Source organism: Diplodia corticola (assembly GCF_001883845.1).
Source record: "Diplodia corticola strain CBS 112549 chromosome Unknown scaffold86, whole genome shotgun sequence".
Classification (NCBI taxonomy): domain Eukaryota; kingdom Fungi; phylum Ascomycota; class Dothideomycetes; order Botryosphaeriales; family Botryosphaeriaceae; genus Diplodia; species Diplodia corticola.
This window is the reverse complement of record NW_017971565.1, coordinates 57,545-74,538: the sequence shown is the minus strand read 5'-3', so window position 1 is coordinate 74,538 and position 16,994 is coordinate 57,545. Positions and strand designations below refer to the sequence as shown.

At 57.1% G+C, this 16,994-nt stretch overlaps 5 protein-coding genes across 5 annotated transcripts; 2 read left to right on the top strand and 3 right to left on the bottom strand.

The window, feature by feature from the left end:
* Positions 1–670: 670 nt before the first annotated feature.
* BKCO1_8600023 (c2h2 type zinc finger domain protein) lies at positions 671–3,907 on the top strand (the record flags this gene model as incomplete). The annotated part of the gene is made up of 6 exons (XM_020279623.1): positions 671–721; positions 777–1,495; positions 1,551–1,811; positions 1,863–2,699; positions 2,768–3,599; positions 3,743–3,907. 6 exons carry the CDS (start codon positions 671–673, stop codon positions 3,905–3,907), a joined length of 2,865 nt encoding a protein of 954 aa, XP_020125526.1.
* Positions 3,908–5,610: 1,703 nt separating this feature from the next.
* On the bottom strand, positions 5,611–8,325 carry BKCO1_8600022 (transcriptional regulatory protein dep1; the record flags this gene model as incomplete). The annotated part of the gene is made up of 5 exons (XM_020279622.1): positions 5,611–6,291; positions 6,349–6,835; positions 6,887–6,956; positions 7,012–8,055; positions 8,250–8,325. The coding sequence occupies 5 exons, from the start codon at positions 8,323–8,325 to the stop codon at positions 5,611–5,613; spliced, it is 2,358 nt and encodes a 785-aa protein (XP_020125522.1).
* A 452-nt stretch (positions 8,326–8,777) lies between these two features.
* BKCO1_8600021 (nucleolar protein 12) lies at positions 8,778–10,637 on the top strand (the record flags this gene model as incomplete). The annotated part of the gene is made up of 3 exons (XM_020279621.1): positions 8,778–8,897; positions 8,954–10,108; positions 10,170–10,637. 3 exons carry the CDS (start codon positions 8,778–8,780, stop codon positions 10,635–10,637), a joined length of 1,743 nt encoding a protein of 580 aa, XP_020125527.1.
* Positions 10,638–11,301: 664 nt separating this feature from the next.
* Positions 11,302–14,673, bottom strand: BKCO1_8600020 (alpha-mannosidase; the record flags this gene model as incomplete). The annotated part of the gene is made up of 3 exons (XM_020279620.1): positions 11,302–12,633; positions 12,682–14,452; positions 14,516–14,673. The coding sequence occupies 3 exons, from the start codon at positions 14,671–14,673 to the stop codon at positions 11,302–11,304; spliced, it is 3,261 nt and encodes a 1,086-aa protein (XP_020125528.1).
* Positions 14,674–15,365: 692 nt separating this feature from the next.
* Positions 15,366–16,717, bottom strand: BKCO1_8600019 (sorting nexin-4; the record flags this gene model as incomplete). Its single annotated transcript, XM_020279618.1, has 2 exons — positions 15,366–16,529; positions 16,607–16,717. The coding sequence occupies 2 exons, from the start codon at positions 16,715–16,717 to the stop codon at positions 15,366–15,368; spliced, it is 1,275 nt and encodes a 424-aa protein (XP_020125520.1).
* Positions 16,718–16,994: the final 277 nt, after the last annotated feature.

Sequence of the window (16,994 nt, the reverse complement as noted above, 5' to 3'; positions counted from 1 at the left end):
GGTGCCCATGGCGAGTGGGGCGCTGGCGGCGGACGGCGGCGGCGGCGGGCTGGGGCATCAGATGACGGGTCGAGGAGCGATGAGGTGCGACACAGCGAGTGGGCGGGCGAGCTGTGGCAGGCAGCAGGCAGCAAGGCTGGCTGCACCCGTCACCCGCTGCCCGCAGCCCAGCCCCGGCAGCCACGGCAGCAGCAGCAGCCGCAGCAGCAGCAGCAGCATGCATGCGTGTGTCTCCTTCCCGGCTGGGGTGCGCCGTTGCTTTTTTCTTCTGCTGCAGCTGCACTGCTGCACTCCCAACTCGCACAGCCGCGTCCTGCCCGCCCACGTCCACGCCCGCGCCCACGCCCGCGCCCTTTCGTCACACCGGCCTCCCGCCCGACCCACGCCCGCTCTCCTGCATGCTTGCCTAAGCCCGCAAGGCCCCGGCGGTGAGGGCGGCGGACAGTACTAATGCGCCCAGCGGCTCGTCTGCGCCGCAACCATTGCTCCCCGCACAATCCACGGCCCCGAGGCCAAGGCTGATTCCTGCTTCCTGATTCCCGATTCACGCCCGTCGCCCTTTGTTGAATGCGAGCTCGTCTCCAAGCAGCCCCGCCGGTGGCGACTCTCGCGCAGCCCTGCCCAGGGAATCCGTCAGTGCTGGCCGCACTTGCGAAGTCACTTGCGAGCCATGGCGCAGAACAGGTACCCGGCCTACACCACCTACGAAGCCGGCCCAGCCGTACGTAGCGTCCTCCCGCCTGCTTCTCCTGCGCGCCTGCATTGACGGCTGGCAGTACTTCAATGGGCCCATCAATGCTCCACCTCGCGTCTTTGACGCCCGCCCCGGCCCGCCGCCCGCCGCCGCCAAGCAGATGGAGCCCGGCATGCAGGCAATCCTGAACGGCGACCATGGCGCCCGCCATCCCATGCCGCGCCCCTTCGACACCTCCTACACCTACCCCGGCTACGAAGGCTCGTTCCATGGCACCTCCATTGACCAAGGCCTCCACGCCCTGCTAAGCGGCCACAGGCCTTACGCCTCCCCGCGCGACAGCGTGGCCTACTCCAATCCCATCGCCAACTTCTACCATGATGCCGACGGCCCGTGGAATAGCGTCCGCGCCACCAACCAGGCCCGGTCCTCGGCCGCCAGCGCCAACGTCGCCCTGGCCGTGCCCGGGCCCAACCTGGACTACAACAGCTACCGGCATGCGCCAGCATCCGAGATATCAGATTCGGGGTACGCCTCTCAAGCCGCTGCCTCTCAGTCCGTCGTCAACGCAAACACAGAGCCGACCGACTACAGCAGAGAGTGTGGCGATTTGCCCGTGCAAGTAAACAGCTTCTCATTCACAGCCGCTGCCCACAGCCCCCCCTCGTATGATACCACGTCTTTCCAGACCCGCAACGCCGACTGCGCAGACCTGAGCTCGGCCTCCCAGCCGACCGCTTCCCAGAAACAGCTGCAGTGTCCCCGTTGTGGAAATGTCGCAAAGTGTCGGTCCGACTTCAAGTGCGTACAGCCCTTCCGCACTTGGTTTCCTCGCTGCTCACCACCCATCATGCAGGAAACATGAACTCAAGCACACGAAACCCCACGTCTGCAACGAGCCGAATTGTCCCCGCAAAGAGGGTTTTGCCACGTCCAATGATCTCGACAGGCACAAGAAGAGCGTCCACAATGCGGCCGGCAAGACCAAATCCTTTCGATGCGCTGCCGATCGATGTAAGAACAAGGACAAGATTTGGCCGCGGCTGGATAATTTCAAACAACATGTAGAAAGAATGCACCATGGTTCAGCGGCAGATATGGCTGATATAATTCAACGGTACACCTTCGAAACGTCGAGTAGCTGCTCCACCACACTAATGGGAAATAGTTCTCAATTCTTTGGAGATACCGACACTTCTGATCCGGGCCCTTCAGGCACTAGATCCGCGTCACCAATGGATAACGCTCTGGCCGGGATAGGCTCGAAGTCCAAAGACTCCCCAGCTCCAGTGGTGAGCCAGGGTCTGGGCGACGATAGCTCCAATGCTCTTGTCTCGGATTTGAACCTCTCATCTTCCCATGAATATTCAAGGCCGCGCCAGTGGGAAGAAGCAAATTTCCGTCAATATCAAGATGACTACCCTCAGCCTCTTCGGATGTCGGGAGACCAGCAGCTTGCACAGAACTCACAGTCGGATGCGTCCAGGTTGAGGCAACTAGCTGTGGCTGCAACAGCCGCCTCCCAAGCCGCTAACCAGCTAGACTCCAAGGACGATTCACAGGCCACAGGGTCCAAAGCTCAGTCGTCTAAACGTACATCCGCCATTGAAGATGGACAGAAACGGCTGTACAGCAAATTCTCTAACATCATTGCGTCGAGCATCGCCAATGGCAATGCCAACGAATCGTTGAACAAGGCTGTGCTAAGAGCGCTGCTGGAATTGGATCAGAACAAGCACATTATTACCACCACCAGCAACCGGAAAGGCTCGGCAGCGAAAGAAGCCAAAACTTCGAGAGGTGCCGACAAATCGCCCCCAGGCTTCCGGGAACCAGGTAGAACAGAGATTACCATGTCCACAGCCGAAGTCAAGACAGCTCTGGCAGCACTCTCTAAGAGCTTCGCACAGAGACGGGATGTTGCTCCAATTGGCAAAACGGGCAAGCCGCAGGGCGTCAAATGCACCGAGTGCCCAAGAGTGTGTGCGCGTAGATGCGACCTGAGGTAACTCTTCCTCCCGACAAAGCCATGACCCGTTCACTTCGCCGATTGCTGACAGGAAACTGCAACAGAAAACACCTGAAACGCCATAGTAAACCCTACGGGTGCACCTTCTCCAAGTGCTACAAAGAGTTCGGCAGTAAAAACGACTGGAGGCGACACGAAGATGGCCAACACTGGCAACTCGAGACGTGGCGGTGCGAACAGCCGCCATGTGATGAAAGAAGCACGTGCTCCTCTCCTCCGTCACTGATTGATGACGACTCCTCTGTCTCTTCGAACGTCCAGGCAAAAGTTTGCGGCCACCTCTTCTACGACAGCAACGCTTTCTCCATCCATCTCCGCTCTCAGCACTCCTTCCCAAAGGACCAGATCTCTACAGAGCTCTGCATCCGGCGCATCGGTCGCAACAACCAATCGCGCTTCTGGTGCGGCTTCTGCGAGCGTGTACTCGAGCTCAATGAGCGTGGCCAAGCGGCCTGGAGCGAGCGCTACAACCACATCAGCCACCACTTTGACAAGGAAGACAAGCACATCCGCGATTGGCTGGACATCGACACCAACAAACGCAAGGGTAGCCTCGAGAGAGCGACGGACCGGCACAACGTCGTGGATGGGAAAGGTGATGGGCAGGACAACAAAGAAGGCGAATTCGGGAGGCCGGGCTTATTGAGGAAGGCGGCGGAGATTTCGGACGCAGACGTCCTGATTCTGGCAGTACCGAAGGACAAAGGTGGCGATGGGAGTGATGGTGGCTCGACAGCTGTCGCCGGGAGAAAAAGATCGCACAAGGAGATGGAGAGTAACGGTGGCGACGATGATGGCCATGCTCGTGCTCACACTGATGAGAGGGCGTCTCGACCGCGGGGCAAGAGCAAGCAGGGGCAGCTTCTGTTCTTCTGCGTAAGTCGAAATCCGGCTACCGTCGCCCTTTCACGTACCCTCTTTCCCCCCTTCGCCTCCCCTCTCCATTCCGTTTCACTGCTCACCATCGGCATTTTCTGTGTCAAGGCAGAGGAAAGAAGCTGACATACACGTCTGGTCAGTGTGGCTGCAACCAAGGACCCTATGCCTGGTCTCTCTACCAGAGCTGCCTCGACTGCGAACACGAGTTCTGCACGAGCTGCGACCGTCGCATACACGAGAGCTCGGCCGAAGAGAACATCGATTACAATCCTTGGAATCACCTTAATGTGAATCCTCGGGTTTGAAGTATACTCCTACGATTATGCCCCCCCTTGATTTTGTTTCTGTTTCTTCCCCTCCCCTTTTTTGTTCTTTTCTCATCGTTATCCCACATGCGTAGTTGGTTTCTGTGTGTCAGTACAGTGTGCGTGCATGCGAGCGTGTGTGTATGATGATGTTTGATCGTTTCCTTTTCTTTTCTCCCCCTAATTGTCGATGTAACCGTCGATGTGTCAAATGATGACAAATGGCCCGTGAGGGAAATTTTTCCAACAATCGTTGATGAGGGGGGCACGGTTTCATATCGTTTCACTGCTGGCACAGGAGCAAACGGGACGAAGTATGGTTCTAATTGAGGAGGAGGAGAAAGAGTTGGGACGAATTAGAGTCACTGTTCCGTTTCCCACCCCACCTCCCCCCATTTCCTTTTTTTTTTTTTTGCCCTCATCTTCTCCTCCCCATCCTCTTCGGGGCGCAAGCTCCTGAACGCGTATCTAAAACGATGAAAAGAAAACGCTTACTACATCTCAAAACCCTGACTGGTTTTATATATCTGTAAAGGACGAGCGAGAAAAACTTACCAACAGGGTCGTTTGGTCGGTCTTAAGGATTCCGTCTGGAACAGAAATATCTTATCGTCAAGCTCTGAGGCCATTTCTGGTACCTTTAATGTTCAGGGAGTCCGGCTCTACGATAGCCTCGCTTATATCTATGTGTGTGTGTGTGTTGCATATGGCATGACAGACCCGATTTAATTCCTAAATCGAGTAACGTCACGTACTTATATCTAAGGGGAGAGAGAGAGGGAGCTACCTCGCTAAGGACGTGCTAATAACAGACATTCCCGCAGTAGAAGTTACGCAAAGACGCCAAGAACGAAGGAGCGAACAGCACGACCACGGCCTAGAATGGAAGAACACAAGGCAGTCTAGCACAGGGTGACGTGTTCTGGGTATGTATGTATATATCCATGCATGTATGTATGTATGTGTATCTGTATGTATCTCACGCGTCACCATCAAGCTCTTTAACCTTCCTTCGTCATCGGGGAAAGAGAAGAGATGGAGAGAGGGAGAGAGAGGGAGAGGGAGAGCAACAACGAAAGAAGGAGAAGAAGAAAAACGGGGGAATAGCAGCCTCCGTCCACCCTCCAGTCACTATACCACCGCCCCTCCATTTTTTAATCCTCCAAAGGAGAAGAAGAAGAAGAAGAAGGAGAAGCAAACCCAAGCTAAACCGGATGAAATACACAAATCCTTCCCGGCGTTTCTCAAAAAAAAAAAATAGATGAATAAATGACGCCCCCTCCCCCACTGATCGCCACCATTAGATTCCTCGGTCCTTCGTGTTTCAGCAGAGAGAGACAGAGAGACAGACAGGGAGAGAAGAGAGAAAGAGAGAGTGTGTCTGTCTCTCAGAAAAGAAAACAAAAGATTATGCCGCCCACCTGCCTGTCCGTCCGCCCGCCCGCCCGCCCACTTGCATATATGCCTTGCATCATTCACGCATCACGCACACAAGAAACCCCATCACTTTGCCCGCTGAAGAAGATATGGACTCCAAGAAATCGACTGTGAAAACGTAAGAAGAAAAAAAAAATTGAATGAACGCCAAACGCTAATGCCATTTCCCTGACGATGTTGTAAATTTTACAAGCGTTAGGCAGCGTATGATAAAGGGGAGTATGAGAAGAAAATGATGAAAGGGTGCGCGTCATGTCATCCATCATTCAGCGAAACAGCCCGCCCACGACTCCCGTCGTCCGCTGCTGCGTTATCGCCGCGCGCTGAAGCTGCTCGCCCGCGTCTTCGTCCTTGATGGCCGAAGGGCCGTCTCCCTCTGCCGTCGTCGATTGTGCACCACCGCCGCCGCTGCCGGGGGGGCCTTGGGGGAAGCTCAAATGCGACATCAGACCCGGGTTGTCGTAGATGTCGCGGGCCGTTGCGGCGCGGTGGTGTGAGGAGTCTGCTTGATTCGCCGCCTCGCGGGATGGATGCGAGCCCGGACGAACGGGCGTGTCGACCGGCGGCGCACGGTTCCCTTGGGTGCGGTTCACGGCTTGCTTTATCTGAACGATTGGCGACTCGTACGCGTCACGTTGTGCCGCGGAGGTTGGTTCTCGTGCTGTGCCGGATGGGGGGTTCGACTGCATGTCTATTGTTGATGCCGAGCCATTCGGCACTTGCAAGTCAAGTCGGTCTCTTTGAGCGGCTGGGGTCGCGAAAGGATTGCCGACTGCGCGCTGTTGAGACCCTGGGGCCTGGTAGTTGTTGTGGGTATGTGCGGGGTGCTGGGGGTTTGCCCAGGCATTCTGCTCGAAGAACTGCTCCTCGGCCGCAGCTCTGTCGGCATGCGATGGGTCGGCAGGTCCTGCTGGGCGGGCTGGTGGTGGTGCTGTACGAACCGGTATCTGCAGTAGATGTTCAGCCACTGATTGATCTGCCTATGCACAAACGAGGACACTCACTCCCATTGCAGCCAGATCCTGGTCCGTTTCTGGGACACGCGCGGCGGCGAGGTCGGGTGCTGCGGGGAAGCCAACATGTTTTGCGATGCCAGACAAGATAGACACTTCCAAATTGTAGGCCGTTTGTTGCTGCACTTGCTGCGACCGTTTTTGGGTGAACTTGACGCTGTAGTCCCGCTCGTTTGTTCCCCAATAGCGCCTCTCTCTTTGCAGCTGTGTTACCCGTTTGTTACACTCAGACAGAGTGTCCATTCGAAGCTCGGCGATATCGTGCATGTATTGCCCATGTACCGAGTTGCGCATAGCCACGTACTGCTTTCTGAGTATGTCCTTTTTCAATCCTAATCGAACTTCTTCCTGCCGAGTCTTTTCATCGCGACGTTTGTCGACAGCTTGTAGCATAAGGAGGTATTCATGATGGGTAGAATCAGGTCGTCTCAACTGATCAAGCTCTAGGGAGAGCCTGTCAAGCTGTTCCTCCAGCCGTCTAATCACTTGGTCAGCGTTTGTTCCATGGTAAGCATCTCGGAGTCCTTACTTCTTTTGGAAGGCTAAGAATTGTTTTTCAATCTTATTCAGCTCCTCAAGGGCGTTGTGTTTCCGACCACCTGACGAGTCGTTAGTAACTGCTTCGCAAAAAAAAAAAAAAGCCCAAATACCTACGCTCTTCTTCAATTAATGTTGAGTCCTCACCCTCAAGCTCAGCTTCGTGAGCTTCATCGTCCTCAGCTTCTTGAGGCATCGCGGCATGTTCGTCGTTATCTTGAGACTTCCCCTTCCTGCCTTTCCGTTGCCCCTTCTTCCCTTTGGACTTCTTCGAGCCCGCGGAAACGTCATTTGTCGCTTCTTGCGCGGTCTCTTCGTTGTCGTCTCCCTCAGCAAGCGGTTCCTCGATCTCTTTGGGCGTGTGGTCTCCCCTTTCCTCGGCGACGGGCTCTTCACCCTCGCCATCGACGTCCATAGGGTCGCCGTTCAGCTCGACTGGCCGGGTGGGGCTGGGGCGTTTCCGAGAGGGCTGTTCGTTGTCCAAATCGTCCGCAATGGACGACAGAGCGCTACTCGATCGCTTGCGCTTGCGCTCGCTACCTTCGGGCGAGGCTGAGTCCTCAGCGTCGGCCTCGGCATTGTGCTTGCTTTCGGCGGGAAGCTCGTCGTCCTCGTCACTGAGGTCGTCGTCATCCGAGTTTGCCTTGCGTTGCCGTGTAGGGAGGGCAGGGCTCTGGCTAAGGTTCTCCGGTTCTGCCGTTACTGCAACCTTCGCTAGCTTGCTGGGGCTCCGACCTTCGGCACCATTTGTGACGTCGGTCGCCGTGCGCGTGGATTTGCGCGGAGTGCTGTCAATGCGCTCCGTCTCTGCCTCGGAGTCGTTTTCTTCGGCTGCGGGCGATGCGACGTCTCGCAACACGGCCTCGTCGCGGTCCTCGATGCTCTCCTCTGGCTCGCTGAGGCTGCTCGAGCCCTCGTCGCCAACATCAGCGATACCCCCATTTTGCTCGTTGTCATGCTCGTTCGTCCCGTTCGTGTCGGCAGACATTGTCGCGAGAGCTTCGACCGGGGCGGTGCCCGTGGGTGTGTCCTGGGCGGTGGAGCTGTTGCGCAGGTGGGGTACGTCGCGCGGGAGGGGAGGAGAGGCAGGTTCTGGCGACTCCAGAGGCTCGGGGGTGGGAGCTTTCGCAGGAATGTGCGTGGGCGTCGAGTGGGCGGTATCTAGCAGCGAGAGGGTGTGTGAGTGGTTTTGCTTGTGACCCCCAGAGCTCAATGACGTGTGTGGGCGGTCGCGACGGTGGGCATACGTGGGACAGAGGCGATCTCGGCGCTTGGGAGCTACCACACAGCTGGCACGGCGCGACAACGATGGCCGTCAGAGCCATGGGCGGCGTGGGCAACAGAGGGCGACTTACCAGTCGTGGTGGTTGCTGCGCCGGTCTCTGGGGCGGTCTTGGACCTACTCCTGCTGCTCCGGTGCAGCGTGTGCATAGTGCGCCGGCGTCAGTGGCCCACCAGACGATGTGTAGAGCGGTGCAAAGCCTCTGGCCGGCTCTCGGGGGCGGGCGGGCGAAATTGGACGATTGCGGGTGAAATGCACGATCGGCCGCGCGGGAGCAGTGCGGGCGTGAGGGAGGCGGCGAGCTGGGGTCCGCGGTCGAGATGGAGCGGTCGCGGGGGGAGAAGGCGGCACAGAAGGGCGGAGGGCGGGCTGAGCGGGTGGGCACCGGAAGCTCTGGGCTGGTGGGCGTGGGGAGGAGTGTTTTGGCGGGTGATCTCTCGTCTCGCAGCTCTGCACTGGAGCCGTCCAGGGCACACGCCCGCCCGAAAGCCCGCTAGCGTTCGCGTCGGCGATAGAAAATGTCGAAACGCCGATCCCAGCCCGCGTTTCTTTCTCGCGCCTGCCCAGCGACAATTAAAAAAATAAAAAAACAACTCCCACCATGGCCAAGGACAGGAGCAAGAAGCCTGCTGCGGCGCCGGCCGCCTCTGACGCCTCGTTAAAGCTTACCGCCAGCAAGAAGGCCATTGACCCGACCCTGGCCTCGCTCTTCGCGACCAGTGTAAGCTTCAGAACTTCTGTACACCCTCATAGCTACATTCTCATGGTGTTTTCCAGGTCGGTCCCGCGAAGCCGCGCCCCAAGGAGGCCTATCAAAAAGCGCCGCCGAAAACTGCGCCGGAAGCCGAAGACGATGACCAAGACGACGACGACGACGCAGTGGACGAGGACGACGAGGACCTCTCCAGCATTGACGAGGAACTTCCGGAGGACAGCGATGAGGAGGACGATGAGGACGAGGACGGCGATACGGTGATGCGCCCTGCAGAGGACGCCAGTTCTGGCGAGGATGCCACAATCCCTGTCCACGAAAGCGTAGCTGCCGCCCAAGGCGAGAAGTCGCAGCGCAAGCGCAAGCGCAAGGGCGACGTAGACGAGCTGGAGGACGTATACATGCGCAAGCTCGAGAAAGAAGAGGCCAAGGAAGAGGCCAAGAGGGAAGCAGAGAGGAGTACCAAGCGCCAAAGGAAGGAGGACGGCGAGGCCGCGTCGTCTGATGAGGAGGTGCTCTCTGACGACGGTGGAGACGAGGATGCCGCTTCGGACTCAGACGCTGAATCCGACTCCGAGATACCCCAGCACGAGACTCAGGCTTCGCAACCCAAGGCCGAAACCGAGTTGGAAAAAGCTTCCCGCACCGTGTTCCTCGGAAACGTTTCGATCAACGCCATCTCGGACAAGTCGGCGAAGAAGACGTTGATCAAGCACATGTCCTCTTTCCTATCCGACCTCCCGGAGCATAAGCCTCCGCACAAGTTTGATTCGATCCGCTTCCGCTCCACGCCCTTTTCGACGTTCATCCCCAAAAAGGCCGCGTATGCCACCAAGGAAGTCATGGACGAGACGGCGCACAGCACAAACGCCTACGTCGTCTACACCACGAATCAGGCTGCGAGGGAGGCTGCAAGGCGTTTGAATGGCACTGTGGTGCTGAATCGCCACCTGCGTGTCGACGAGGTTGCTCACCCCGCCAAGACCGACCACCACCGCTGCGTTTTCGTCGGAAACCTCAGCTTCGTCGACGACGAGAGCATGATCCAAGAGGCTGAGGCGAAGCGTTTAGGGAAGGAAGTCAGGAAGAAGAAGGAGCCTGGTGATGTAGAAGAGGGTCTGTGGAGGACCTTCGGCAAAGCCGGCACCGTTGAGAGTGTTAGGGTCATCCGTGACCCCAAGACCAGGGTTGGAAAGGGTTTTGCCTATGTGCAATTTACGGTGAGATTCCATACGGAAACGCGACATTTTGTTAGATCGTATCCGACTGACAGCTCCTCAGGACGAAAACGCCGTGGAGGCAGCTCTGCTGTACAACGACAAGAGGTTCCCGCCCATGCTCCCGCGCAAGCTCCGGGTCGTGCGCGCCAAGGGCATGAAGCGCAACAAGACCAACTCGGCAACCTCGACTCGCCCTGTCTCGACCAAGGGCGTGTACAACCCCAAGGTCTCTGCTGAGGAGAGGTCCATGCAGGGCCGTGCGGCCAAGCTCCTCGGAAAGGCCGGTGCTGCCAAGATCAAATCCGCTGGCAAACCTGGGGGGGCCCGGGACTTCAAGAAGGAGGATAAACCCGCCAACGGCTTCAAGACCCCCGAACAGTTCGTCTTCGAGGGCCATCGCGCAACCGAGAAGCAAGGCAAGACCGGGTTGAAGCTAGGCGGAAAGAAGGGCAAGAAGAGCGGGAAGCCGGCGTCGAGAAGTAGCAAGAGAGGCGCGGCATGGAAGGCTCAAGGAGGAAAGAAAGCTTGAAGCAGGCAGTATTTTTCCGCACGTGCATTGTTATGGGGTTCGGCGTAGGATAGCAAAAGTACCGAGAATTTCATCGAGCGTGGTGCAGTGGCCGACGAGGCAATCTATCCCTTTCTCAAAGTGGTCAACAAACGGGTGAAACGTTACGTCAACAAGGGCGCCAGGCTCACAATTACTTTCTCAAATAAGCATCCTTTGCCTAAAATTTGTATCTGCATGCATTATGTGCCTGGAGTACTTATTTGAGGGATTGATGTCGTCAGCACGACATGGAAGGGGATTATTCTCTACGATCGATCATGGCATCCGGCTGAAGTTGAGACGGGTACCCTACGAACACAGCCAATTTCCCCCACAAGTAGGGTGCATACCACTAGGTCCGTCGGCAAAGCTATTCTACATATGGTATTATTTAGCCTTGATGGAAGTTTCTAAAAGCCAAACAAGGTAAGACAGTGCTTCGCATGCCTCAGTCTATTGAGGTCACTTGGTTTAGTTCACTCTATCATTCTCATTTACTCGATTCATTTCAGAGCTCAAGCAGAAAGAAAATCCTTAAACCAACGACATAGCACTCATCAGCTAGACGTCAACGCACATGACTAGATTTCTCCTTTTATTTTTCAAGAAAAAAAAAGGAAATGGAGACCACGCCACTACTTCCTTACAACTGCAACCTGAACGTCGCCACCTCAAACGCCCTCAACTCGACCTCCACGCCACCATTGTCTACATCCAACTCCTCCCCGTCATCCTCGAGCAAGTTCGTCTTGAACACTTTCTTGACAGGAACCTTGCCCCACTCGATTCTACCTCTCGCCCTACCGCCAAGTGAGTCGTACACGCGCAGGATGACGCTCCTACCCGTGCGCTTCGGCAGCTCGCCACGCGAGACGTCGTCATCGTCCTCGCCGCGCTTGACCGTATCCAAGATGAGGGCGTCGGAGCCTACGATCTTGAACGTCGATAGCAAGCCCTCGACATTAGATGGGTTGGAGTGCGCTCGGAACTTGACCGGATGGTTGAAGTTGAACGCGGTCTTGACCGTCTTTGCGCCGACGGGGCCAGAGTGGGGCAAGATGGCGTAGCGGATGCGGTGGGATCCCATGTCCGCGTGTGCGTCCGGTGCCTTCGGTGCGCGGAGGAGGGACAGGCGCATGAGGTTGCCGCAAGTGGCGAAGCCGTACTTGGAGTCGTTCAGGATGGAGACACCGTAGCCGGCTTCGGACAAATCGGCCCACTTGTGGCAACAGACTTCAAACTTGGCCATGTCCCAAGTCGTGTTGTAGTGCGTCGGCCGGCGGACGATACCGAACTGGGTCTCATATGATGCTTCTTGGCTGACAATATCCACTGGGAACTCCACCTTCAAAAATTTCATCGACTCATGCCACTCGACTTCACTCTCCATTTCAACATACGAGGGCTGATCGTCCACGGTAGCCGAGAGGCTGACGGTAGTCTTGACCCAACTCCTGTCGCTGATCCTTGTCTCAATGACCACACTCGCGCGGTGAGGTCCGTCCTCGGAGATTGACCATTGGCTCGGCTTGAGCTCCTGGCGAGATTCAAGGTGGTAGACCTCAACATCCCAAGCCTGCCAGTAGAGTGGCTTGTCGTCAAAAATAACCAGTTGGTTTGCCTTCTTGCCGGATGGGATGATCTCGCGCTTAGCCTGGCGATCGAAGAGGGAGGTGATGACACCCTGGTCAATCTCAACCTTGTATTGGCTGTTGGCAAGCTGATAGACATCCTTTCTGATCTCCTTGATAGAGACCATCGACTCCGTCGAGACAGGCTTGATGTGGAGGATACCAGTGGCGCCTTCAGCTTGACCATGCGAGATCTCGGAGAGCTTAACAATCTCGCTGCGGTCCCAAGGCAGAGTGTTCAAACCGACCATCTTGCTACTGGAACTGGGCTTTTCGTCAAATCCAAGCGCGTACAGGGCATCTGACAGGAGCTTCTCGCCGGTTTGGAAGACCTTCTCATAAAGCTGGACTTATGTTAGCAATCGAAACAGTAGGGGTGTATATGAGAATACCTCATCCGAATCATCGTAACACATTTCGATGGAGCTGCCAGGTAAACAATCGTGGAACTGGCAGAGCAGAGTCGACTCCCACATATCATCGATGGCCTCCTTGGGATATTTATACGTCGACTGCCCACCCTGAACAAGGTCCTTAATGCTCGCAAGAGTTGCAAAGTACTCAATGTCGTGTAGAAGGATTTCCGATTTGCGGTTGTTGCGTTTGTTGTTCGCCTGGGTCGTGTAGGTCCCTCGATGCAGCTCAAAGTACAGCTCACCATACCATGTTACGAAGTCAGTGCCCTCTTCGGCCTTCTTCTCGAGCTTTGCGAAGAAGTCATCCACCGAATCACCCAGCTTGACTCGGGGAAGAAGGCCAACGTTATCGCTGACGCCGCGGCAACGCCTCAACTTCTCGACGTGCTCCCAGGTCGGGCCACCACCGCCGTCACCCTTACCGAAGACGAGGAGAGAAGTTGCGTCTTGATCCAAAGACTTGTGCTGGGTCACACTCCGCTTGACATCCCCGAAGTGAGCCTCTGCTGTGTAAGTCTCCGCCGGAGTCATATGGCAGATGACTTGACTACCATCCAGCGACACCCAGTTGAAAGTGGTATGGGGGAAGTTGTTGATGTTGTTCCAGCTGAGTTTCTGGGTAAAGAATCTGCTCATACCTGCCAGTCTACATAGCTGGGGGAGTTGGGTGCTGTAGCCAAAGGTATCGGGTAGCCAGAAGGTCTTGCATCTCTGACCAAAGTGGCTCTCGAAGAAGCGCTGACCGTACACGAACTGGCGCACTAGCGACTCTCCACTAGGCATGTTCGTGTCGTGCTCTACCCAGCTACCGCCGATGGGCTGGAACCTCCCCTCCTTGACCTTCTGTTTCACGCGGTCATAGACCGAAGGGTACAGCTGCTCAAGCCATTTGTACTGCTGAGCCTGAGAGCAGCAGAAGCGCAGTTCGGGATAGCGGTCCATCAAGTCGCACTGGTTGGACCATGAGCGGGCAACCTTTCGCTTAGTCTCGGCCCATGGCCAGAGCCAGCAGGTGTCAATGTGGCAGTGGCCAATGCCACTTATAATGGCCTCCTGAGGACCATCATACACGGCGGCCGAATCGACCTTGTCTCCCAGATACTTCTTCGCTATCTTGCGACCCTCTTTGATGGAGTCGTTGCTGCCGTGGCCGGCAATGAAAGTGTCCATGATCGAGTTGCATACCTGAAGCGCCTGATGGGACTCCCAGGAGTCTCCAGGGAACTCTCTCGCGCAGTCTCCAATGATCCAGAAGTCAATGTACAGAGCCCGGGCGTCCAGGTTGATGGCTGCAATGTCGGCCTTGTGCAGCTGGAAATACTTGTTCGGATTGGGCGGCTGGATGGAGTCACCGCCGGGGGCATTGCCGAACATGCCGTTGCAGGCCATCTCGATATAGAAGACATGTTCTTTGCCGTCCCTATAGCTGTGGGGCAATATCCACTCGGTACGTTCGCCACCACCGGTCAGACCATGCACCGGATCGCCGTCCTCGGTCCAGATAAGGCCCTCGTTGTTGGCGTCCCAATGGAATTCGAGATGGTTCTTGTGGCGGAGCTCGTCGGGCACGGTCAGGTGAATGCGGAACCAATGGGTTGCCCAGCTGGGACCAAAAGACTCGCCGACGTGGGTAGGCCGGAATTCGTGCCTCGTGGCTTCCTTGAAGGTGGGACGGGTGAGGTCGGGAGGCGAGTAGACGAACAGCTTGACATGGTCGTTGCCGGAAGCGCGGGCTTCGGTGATCTTCCTGTAGTGGCATGAGCAGGTACATGGATTGGAGCACACGGGGAAGGCGCAATTGGAAACTCACGGCAGAAGGCCCGTGGACTCGTACTGGCCGCCAGAGGTGAACTGACGCAAGCGATCGAGGTAGATCTTATGGATCTGCTTGCCGACGGGGCCGGCGGCAAGCTTGGGGTACTCCTTGGAGGGGGCCATTCTGGAGGGGAGTTGTGTTTCGCCGCCCATGGTGAGATGGTTGGGAAGCTTCTGGACAGCGGTGGAGAGGGCAGGAGCTCGGGGGTAGCTGCAGCAGCTGCAGCTTACATGTCCTTGCAGCTTCCCAGGCCCGTCGTGTCGCGCTAAGCCGGGAGCTTGGGGCCGCCAACCCCGCTCAGCCAACCCCGGCCAGCCATCCCCAGGGGTCACCAGACGCCCAGTGCGAGCCTCTGCCCTGCTCCGCCCAGCTCCGCCCAGCTCCGTGCACGTCATGCCACCCACCCTAGACCTGTCTCCAATGCCGCCGTCGTCGACCAGCACGCTTCCGGCTCGCCCAATTCCATCAGTAGTAGAGTCCAGCAAACCAGCTTTGCTTACGTCCAGTCTTCTGAACCACTTCATCCAAGAGTTCCTCCTCAACCCACCTTCCTGAAACGATGCAAGTTGGATTGGTGCCTGCGGGAGACCGGCAAGATTGAGTCCCATGAACATAGCCGTGCTTGCCACCTTGATCCATTCCTGCGCAAGTTTTTTGAAAGCATTACATTGTGCAAGCATACACGGTAACTGATTACTCCAATCAATGCTGCGAAGCTCGACGCTGCCAGCCTGTCTAAGTGCCTGGGTCGATATATCCATAGCAACTCGGTATCCATCAAGAAGAGAATGTCCCCTTTCCAACGCCATTCCACACCAAGCCTTCCTTCACGCCTGGCCTCGCTCTAAGCCGCGGTAGCCTGCGCTTCGGCCTGATCTCTCTGTTCCCGTTCCATCTGCTCGAGGAACACTTCCCACGTCTCTACCGTGTTGGCGAAGAAGTTGATGTGGGCGTCCGTCAGGTCTCCCAGGGTGTCCTTGAACTCCAGCGATTTGATCCGCTCAAAGTCCTGGATTTCCTTGACCGTCTGCTCGTCGAAGGCTTCAGACGTCCTCTTTGCATCCTCCACTTCGCGCGTCAGACGCTCTATTTGCAACTCGAGCTTGCGCACGCGGTCACGCCGGCTCTGCTCATGGTCCACCCCACGAATGTCCTCCACCTTGGCACGCAGGAATCCGGACGCGCCGAGCGCAGCCGTGCTGGAGGCACTGGCAAGCGTGTCACGGTCCGCCGCGGCCTTGGTCAGGTAGTCGGTCAGGCTTTCGAAGTCCAGTTGCTTGTTCTCGCGTGTCTTGAGGAGTAACTTGACCGCGTCGATGTAGGCATCCATGTCGCGGAGAGAACCCAGGTAGTCGTGTTCGGTGTGGTTGTGAAGACCGCGCAAGCCCTGGCTCGTTGTCTCAACGCTGGTCGCGAAGCTGGTGAGCGACTGCTCGACGCCAGCTTCCAGCGCGACTAGCTTCTGGCATTGCGCCGCGAGGTCGCCGTAGTCGGCCGAGAGATCGCCCTGTCGCCTGGCCACGCGCGTCACCACCTTCTCCACCAGTCCCAAGTCCTCGTCCAGCTTGTCTGCCCGCTCGCGCACGTCCACAAAGCGCTTGTCCGGCTTGTGCACCTTGCTGAATGCACCCATAAGCGTGTCTGTGAAGCTGTCGAACACGCCGCCTGAGGCTTGCTCTGCGTTGGTCCCGCTCATACTACGCTGAGGTCGCGAGCGCATTGTCTGGTTCCAATCGCTGCTCTCAAGGAACAGCAGGAAGATGGCGGAGCGGCGGAGCACCGGGTGCTGCGTCAAGCGCTTGAGAAAGCGACGCAGTGAGCTCGCTCGCCGTTGCGTAAAGTCCGGGCCGAAACGGTCTCCCCTCACGTACTCCATCTTGTGCTTGTCGGGTAGCGGCGGCACGGCGCATTGCGGATACTCTTTGCTCAGTGTTTTCCACAGGAAGACAAAGTCTGTGAAGCGTCGCCGCGCCGTGAACTCGGGCCGCTGGAAGGACTGGAAATCGCTCTGTGGTAGGGCGGAGAGAGCCAGTCAGCATTCTGTCTTCCGTCAGGCAGCTTCGCAACGGTAACGGGACTCTGTACCCTAGTCGTAACAAGGTAAGATATGTAGGCATCCTTGGTGCCGTCGTTCTCTTTCTGGGGCTTATCCACGGTGCACTCGAGCATGCCTTCGCTGAAGTCCGTGTCCGCCATGGCGAGATCGGCTGGGGAATATTTTTTTGAAGATGGACGGGAAGCGGGCGTTGCAGCGGGGGCGTTGGGCTCTGGAGCTGGACAACTGCAGATCCAGGGCGGGCGTGTTATGAGGTTGGTGTCCGTGCTTGGGCGATGACGAAGTTCACTGGCGGCGGAGAGAGCGGCCGCCAAAGCCCGCCGGGCAGGCGACGGACGCGAGCATCGGACCCGGCTCTCCGGCGCAGTATTGTAGTATACCTAGGTAGGTCTGCTCTCACGCCTCAACCCAGCTATG